The sequence below is a fragment of the Peromyscus californicus genome, unplaced genomic scaffold (assembly GCF_007827085.1).
Source record: "Peromyscus californicus insignis strain IS unplaced genomic scaffold, ASM782708v3 Scaffold_10__1_contigs__length_136768540, whole genome shotgun sequence".
In the NCBI taxonomy this organism is placed as follows: domain Eukaryota; kingdom Metazoa; phylum Chordata; class Mammalia; order Rodentia; family Cricetidae; genus Peromyscus; species Peromyscus californicus.
In genome coordinates, this window is record NW_026294391.1 from 34,878,137 (window position 1) to 34,886,551 (window position 8,415).

At 42.1% G+C, this 8,415-nt stretch overlaps 2 protein-coding genes across 2 annotated transcripts in view; one reads left to right on the top strand and one right to left on the bottom strand.

Annotated features, from left to right (window-relative positions):
• LOC128114163 (protein phosphatase 1 regulatory subunit 15B-like) overlaps positions 1-4,365 on the bottom strand; it is a 29,179-nt gene extending 24,814 nt beyond the window's left edge. The window contains 1 exon segment of the mRNA XM_052744005.1: positions 4,270-4,365. Within this exon segment, the coding sequence (XP_052599965.1) occupies positions 4,270-4,365 (96 nt within the window).
• A 3,192-nt stretch (positions 4,366-7,557) lies between these two features.
• LOC128114708 (claudin-34-like) lies at positions 7,558-8,190 on the top strand. The gene has a single exon (XM_052744896.1). It carries the CDS (start codon positions 7,558-7,560, stop codon positions 8,188-8,190), a length of 633 nt encoding a protein of 210 aa, XP_052600856.1.
• Positions 8,191-8,415: the final 225 nt, after the last annotated feature.

Here is an 8,415-nt window from a genome sequence, read left to right on the forward strand (position 1 = left end):
GGGGAATAGAGAGTCAGTTTTCTTCCTCCTTTTTTTTATTTTCTGGAGTATTTTGCTCACAGATAAGGAGACTGACAGAAATGCTTTGAGTTATAGTGGCTCGGCTTCATCACAGGCTTAAAAAATTACTATGTGAAAGAGATAATTTGCTCATTAGAAACCATAATGGAATTTTGCATTAGAATCTTTATCTATCACAGCTCTACCCTCACCCTACATGTGTTTCTATTGTCTGCACATTGTTTACATGTTCAAGCCATGCTTTGGGGATGCAAATCTCTTGGCACAGACCACTTACTGAAATATTACTCTAAATGCATTAAAATCATCCAGTGTTACTCTAAATTTTTGTGATATAATCTTTCATGAGACCATGTTCTGAAGGGACTGAGGTCCCTCTGATCTCCCTGACATACAAGAGGTATCCTTTCTTCTCCTTTGAAATAGGCACTAACTCCATGACTACTCTTTCTCACTTGAACAGATATCTGGTTTTTGGTTGGAGAGCTTAGCCTGGAACACTAAGTCTGTTTGTTGAATTTGCTGACACCAGCTGAGCCCTGAAACCCTTCTCTGACAGGAAATTCTACACTAATGACAGAATGACAGGGTCTACACTCCCTTATCTCACACATACCTGGATGACAAAGGCAGCCTGTGGATTTTAAAATCAAGCATTACCATTCATTTTCTTCTAAATACTATTCTCATCAAAGCATCAGATCAGCCTGGTGCAAGAAGGTAGAGGCTATAGGAACATCACTTCAATTGTTTTCTATGTCAATACAGAGTAAGAGGCCCTATATTAGATCAAGCAAGCAAAACACAGCAAAAAAGAATTACTTCCTGGACTACTGAGGGAATCAAGGACAGTCTGGGCACCTTTCAAAACCCTGTCTCAAACTGAACATGGATGGTGGAGAATTGCCCCCCCCATCAACTCCTGAGGCAGGTGTGGACTCTGGCCCTGAGGTCACAAAAGCAGGAGAGCTATCCCTACCCCCCACCAGCTCTTTATCACATTCACGGCTTCTTTTCTTTTGTTGTTTTTATGTATACTTAAACATATAAATTACAGCTACCTTCTCAGTCCATGCAATTTTTTTTGTACATATATGATTTCAGGGCTGACCACTTAGTATTGGATAACTAACTGGGGAACTCCTCCCTGGGGAAGAGCATTTCTCTCACTCTCAGCATTCCTTAGATGACCATAGATACTTGTCTAGGGTTGAGGCACCATAAAATTTCACCCATGTTAGCATATCTAACATGGTGTTATCCTTGATCAGATCTTGTTTAGGCAGCCATCTTGATGAGACTTTATGGGTATAGCATCTCTGACATTTCTAGGAGATACAATCTCACAGAAAACTTCCTGTTTCTCTGGCTCTAACAATATCTTTGCCCCCTCTTTCATAATGCTCCTTGAGCCATAGGTGTAGTAGTTGTGTTGTAGATGTATCAGTTGGCACTTGGCACCACATGATCTCTTGTTCTCTGCATTTTGATAGGTATGGTTTTCTGTAATGGTTTCCATCTGTTACAAAAATAAGTTTCTTTGATGAGGAGTGTGAACTGCACTTAACTGTAGATATAAGAACAGATATTAGAATTTAGTTAGGAATTATTCTGGATTTAACTTCTCCTCTAAGATCCATACCATCATCATTCCCTAATAGTTGACTAGGTTTCCAATACCAGGCATGATTTCCCTCTTGTTGAGTGGTCCTTAAGTCCAGGTACAGAGCTGTTAGTTTTTGCCAAAGTATGAATGTCACTGTAGTACTCTCAGGGTTATCATGCCATGCTGGTCATGGTAGTTCAATGGCCTCATATCTGGGTAAGACTATTGGTTGCTTCCATCTTTTGTGAGCTTATATGGTATCTTCTTCTACCATGAAAGCTAGTTCTCAAGGAGGTGGTTTTCAGGTGAGACCCAGCTCAGGTCCTCTGGATACTGTGTCTGAAGTACATGGTATCTTTAGCAGTAGGGGCCTACCTTCCACCTCCCAGAGGCAACTAACGACAATAGCAATAGCCTATAGAATTTTTAGGAGTCTCTTGGATAACTCTGACTAATGACTCAAAGCAGGGCTTCTCATGCCCTGTGTTAGGGTTTTAATTAGTCTATGGCTCTTGGGGAAGCCCTGTCAATCTAGATGGATAAATTTCAATTAAAGTATAAATGTATGTGTGTACACATATTTATATGTATTACATGTAATTTTAGGCAAGTATATAATAATATGATTCCTCATGTCTTTTTCACATATCCTTGCTGTTTTTTTACCCTCCTTGCTCTCCTTTGCTATTGACCTCCCATCATACTTAAATCCTCTTCTTCAAATCACTTGTACCTTACTATTCCCCTCTGTACTGTTCCTTCTCCCCATTGGTCCCGTCTTACTTTCCTGTTTTCATCAGTTACTCTGGGTTGTATATTCACATCTGAAGATTTGGATCTAGGAACTGCATCTGAGAGCAAACATGTGATATTTGTCTTTCTGAGCCTGGGTTATCTCACTCAATATAATATTTTCTAGTTCCATCCATTTACCTGTAAAGTTTATGAATTCATTTTTATATTTAGCTGAATAGTATTCCATAGTATGTATGTCCCACATTTTCATTGTCAATTTACCAGTTGTAGGACATTTAGGTTGCTTCCATTCCTTAGCTATTGTGAATAGATAGGTAACAAACATGGCTGAGCAAGTTTCTGTGGAATAGGAGGTTGAGTCCTTCAGATATATGTCAAGTAACAGAATTTCTGAGTCATATGGTAGATTTCTTTTTAGCTTAAACGAAGGGGTATTAAATGGTATAATTATGTTGCACTTAAGTGCTGCTTCTTGAGCAATGACAATGGAGATACCTGTAGATCTCTGTTTCCAGGGGTTACAACTACTCATTTTGTAGATAGTTGACACCAGGGAACTGAATTCCCTTAGGTCCTATCTTGAAGTCTATCCCACAGTATTTTTTTTTTCCTGAGGCACAAGGAAGGACATCTTTTTTTTTAATCTTTTAATTTTTATTGATTCTTTGTGGATTTTCACATCATGCATCCTGATCCCACTTATCTCCCTGTCCCCTCGAGTCCCCCCTCTGCCCTTGCAATCCCCCCAAAACAAAACAAAATTTAAAGAAAAAACAAAACCAAAACAAATAAAAACAAAAACAAAAACAAAAATAGGAGAAGAATCCCATCATGAAAGCTGTAGTGTGCTGGGAGATGTCTTTCTGTACACTGTGAGTATATGTTGTTTCTGTTGGTTAATAAATAAGCTGCTTTGGTCTTATTTAGGAGGGAAATCCAAGGAGAGAGACAGGAAAGAGAAAGGCAGAGTCTAGAGAGATGCCAGCCTGCCTCCCAAGGAGCAATATGCTAGCAGACCAGTAAAGTCATGGAACATGTGGCAAAACATAGATCAATAGAAATGAATTAATTTAAGAGGTAAGAGCAAGCTAGCAAGATGCCTGCCATAGTCCATACAGTTTGTAAATAATATTAAGTCTCTGAATGATTATTTTATAAGTGGCTGGAGGACAGTGGGGCCAGGTGGGACCAGAGAAAACTTTTGACTACAGTAGTGTGGTCCTGTTAGTTATACAATTTACCCTTTAGTTCATTCATCTTTACTCATAAGTATTTATTGCTATGAGTCATTGGTTTGGTTCAAGGCTTCTGGCTTCTGCTACACCACTGATAATGTACTCTCACTGGGGTTCCTCTTGGATATTCTGTTGTTGTCCTGTGTCATGGAGATCCTATAGTTTTGGATCTGTAGGTTCCTCCCCTTCACATGCTCCAGCAGTTCATTGATGAGGTGGATTTTGGGGTGGGCCAACTCATAGCCCTGGTTCTGGGCCTGGGTGGTAGCTGGATTGGTTAGCCTGCCAGCTTTCCCTCATCATCACTACCCAGGCTAGCTCACCCAATGCAGCCTGCAGCATGGAGCAGGGCTAGTTCTGCTCTCAGGCTCTTGGGAATGGATCACCCACACTCACACCACCAGGGCCATCTCTACTGTTTGGTCCAGGAGAGGTGCAAGACCCTCTCCTGATTCTGTAGATGGTATGCAGGGAGGGTCAGCTCTCCCACTTGCATGGCCTCAGAACTGGCTCACTTGTGCCCCCCCATGACAGGATTAGCTCTAGTGTGCTGCCCAGGTGGGGTACAAGGCCCGCTAGCCTGTGTGCTGCAGCTGATGAGGGGCAGGGCTAGTTCTCCCATTCTTATAACCTGGGTGCCAGCTCTCTTACCTGCTGCAGGTAGAAAGGAGTGGAGGTGGGCATCTTTTCCTCACCCCTGTCACCACATGGCAGACAATAGAAGGTGGTCAGCTCTGCTTCTCTCATGCTTTCAAGGCCAACTCTCCTGTACCCCCTCCAACAGGGCTAGCACTAGTGTGCTGCACAAGTGAGGTGTATGCCCATGGTAAAGGATAGGGCCATCTTTTACAAGTACAGGGCCAGCTCTTCCTAGAGGGGCAGTACCAACTCTTCTGCTGCAGTGTTCAGCAAGTGGCAGGACCATCTATGCCAGGGCCAGTGAAAGATGGAGCCAGCTCAGCATGGCCCTCTGACTTCAACATCCATGTTTCCTACGACTCCTGGTAACATGGGCCATGGGCATCTACATAGACCCCAGCTGCAGCAGAACCATGGAAGTAGACATGGCCCACTATAGCAATTCAGGCATGTGCATTACCATGGCCCCAGTGGCAGCACAGACCACACAGATCAGTATGGCCCTGGCAGCAGCATGGCCCTCAGTCACCAACATGGCCTCATGAAACTGGCCAGACCCTGGTTATCCACAGAGCCTTTGGTGGCAACAGGAGTCATGGGCATCAATTCAGACCCTGGCTGCTATAGGGCCATGGAATCAGATGCAACAGACCTGGTCTTGACAACACCATGGCCCCAGGTAACAGTACAGGCCACTCAGATCAGCATGGCTCAGATGGCAGCATGGCCCTTGGACACCCTTATGGTCACAGGTTGCAGCCTAGACCCCAGGTATCCATGTGGCCTTTGATGGCAACATGGGTCACAGACATCCATACAGACCCTGGCTGTGGTAGGACCACATACCCATACATGATTCTATGCAGCAGCCTGGGCTCAGATGTCACCATGCCCTCAGATGGCAGTTCAGGCCACTCAGATTGGAATGGTCCCTGCAGCAGCATGCCCCTCAGATGTCAATATGGCATCAGGTAGTGTCCCAGGGATTGGCATGGTCTTCAATGGTATCAGGAGCTATGGACATCAATACCACCCTGACTGTGGTAGGGCCATGGAGGGGAAGGATATCTTGTAGAGAGTAATTGAAAATATAACCCATGAAAACACACTTTTAGGAATGAGAGTTTAGATAGGTGGTAAACCATTTGAGTAGCATACATGAGACCCTGGATTTAATCTGCAAAACTTAAAAATAAATAAACAAGCCCACAGCCAGCATCACCATCATTACTACCACTACCACAACCTCCACCACCACAACAAAAAATAATAACAGAAACCTTTTGTAAGCCATGTAAGCCATGTATGGTGGTCAATACCTATAATCCCAGCAACTGGGAGTCTGAGGCAAGTTTATTTCCTCAAGTTTGAGACCAACATGAATTATATACTGAATTAGATTAAATCTGGACCTACATCATGAGAACTCCATTCCAGATAAACAAAAGCACAAAACAAACAAAACAAAAGTGATAATATTTTAGACTAAAACAAAGGGGAAAGAAAATCATCAATAACCCCAGGATTCAGCTATACCTTACTATATACATACACAGCATGTTTCACGATAGGCTAAAATATGAATAAATAAATAATATTATGTGTCTCAGTTTCTGTTTCTGTTGCTGTGATAAAATACTGTGAAAAAAGCAATGTAAAGAAAGTAGTGATTATTTTGTTATCAGTTCTGTCATTGTGACAAAGCCAAATAGGCAGGAACTTAAAGCAGCTAGTCACATTATAACCACAATCAAGAAAAGAGAGCAATGAATTAATACATTCATGATAGCACCCAAGTAGCTTTCTCCACTCATGCAGTACAGAGTCCCTTCCAAGAGAATGGTGTATCAACCCCTACCCATCCCCAACCAGGGCAAGTCTTCCTACCTCATTTAACATAATCAATAAAATCCTTCAAAAACATGCCACAGAAAATCTAATCTAGACAATTCATCATAGAGACTCCTGTCCTAGATCATTTTATATTAGGTCATATACACAGTATATACTTAAAATTTTCTCTGTATTTTACATATGCCTGATGGTGGACATTATCCCCAGTAACTAGTGTTAGGTTTGGACATGTGTCAAGCAGACCAGTGAGTAGTTTGCATCAAGGTAATATGCATTATAAGTACTTGTTGTATGTATTGGCCAGAATAAGCTAATTCTCTATTGCTTTAGAACTTTTCACTCATTCATAGTTTATTGGTGTTGATATATTAGATTTTGAGAGAGGAATGTGAGAGAACTTTTGTAGAATCTGGATCCTTCATATCATGCTACCCTGGGAGTACAAACTGGGGCAACCACTTGGTAAAATAGTTTATTGAATTATAAAGTATGAATATCAACCCCCCACCCCAGTTCTGTTGCTTAGGGTATGCCTAAGAGAAACAAGAATGCATATGAGTCCAAAGATTTATATATGCCTGATCATGCATACACACACACACACACACACACACACACACACACACACACACACACACACGTGCATATGACTTTATTCATGATAGGCAAAGCTTGGAGTTAATCCAGATGTCAAAACTTAATGCTGCAACAGAGAAACACAAGTCATCCATACCTTAAGAACAAACTGCTCATCCTGGCTGTAGCATTGATGGAGTTTGAAAACCTGACATCAGTTAGCTGATGTGGTGGCTGTTGCCTTTAACACCAGCAGTTGAAAATGAAAGGCAGCAGGATTGTCTCTAGCTGAGGGCCAGACTGGGGACATAGTTCTAGGTTAGCCTGGGATACAGAACCATACAATGTTGCAAAACAAACAAAAACCAAAAAATAACAAAAAAGCAAAATAACAAACCACAAAAATGTGTACTAAGCCCCAAATACCAAACTCAAAATGTATGATTCCATTTTTATATTTAAGATTGGCATATAACTCCATGGTGTGGGTATTTCATAAACTATTCAGTCATCAGACTTTAAGCGGCTTTCTATTTCCTCTGTGAAATTCCATGCTGTGCTGATAATCTGGAAGGCTAAGGATTCGGGGCCAAATTCATTGTGAGTCTATAAACAGTAGAAAAAGAAAATTATAGATGGTGTGTGGATTATCAGCCTGATGGTAAATGTTGCCGCAGAGTCAGCCCTTCTGAGTTTGATCAGAACGCACTCCCTGCAGAAAATTTCCTGGTCAAAGGCCCATCTGTTCAACACAACCCTTCTCTCCTGATATTGCCCCAACAGGGGACAATCTCCCAGGCCTGAAGAGCCCATCCTCATGATGTCCTGTGTTTTCTTTGCAGTTTCCAGGTGTTCAGTGTCAGCGTTAAAATGGTCAGAAAGCGTGCCAGCCGGCAGCTAGGAGGCTTTGCTGCCGCCGTCCTAGCATGGATCCTTTGTAGCGCTTCTATGGGCCTCCCTCGTTGGCGAGTGTGGGGTTTTCGAGAGCCCATGGATTCCAAGCCCAGAATGACTTTAGTGGGGATGTGGAAAACCTGCGTTCACCACCAGGAAAATAATTCAACCATTTCTACAGTGTGTTACCCATATACCTATCAGGACACCTTCATTCCTTTGGATATTCGAATTGCTCAACACCTGTTACTTGTCTCCAGCTTTCTTGGCATGGTTGCGACAGTCTCAGTCTTTGCTGCTCTTTGGAAATTGTACTCAGGGAAACTCCCGATGAAAGCCACCCACAATCCATTCGTCTTTCCAGGGGTTCTGAACTTCATTGCTGGCAGCTTTCTCTTCCTTTCTGTCTTGTACAACTATTTATCCATCATTCGCAAGGCTGGGATTGCCTTCCCCCCATATTTCCGCACGCCGTCCTTCCCAGATACCCAGAAAGTTGGCAGTGCATTGGTAATGGCAACTCTTTCTTCCTTCTTATTTCTAGTGGGTGGCACAATTTCCTTTTCTTTCACTCTTCCCCGGCGTTCCCATATACGTTCTAGCATTTAAATGTAAATTTCCAACTTACATAGACTTGAAAATTCAAAACTACAAGGAGTAATCACAAGTATTCTTCAGATATCTACCTAAAATTTCCAGATTCAAAACATGCCAAATTGGACAAGTGGCCTTCATTTATATTTCCTGTTTTGGTCGCTTTATTATTTCATTGATTGGTTTATGGATTTTCATTAAATAAATTCATGCCCACTTAATCTTATGACTTTTGGATTT

Bases quoted from the DNA above. Each gene is read 5' to 3' on its own strand.
- LOC128114708 (XM_052744896.1), top strand. From the start codon at position 7,558: ATGGTCAGAAAGCGTGCCAGCCGGCAGCTAGGAGGCTTTGCTGCCGCC.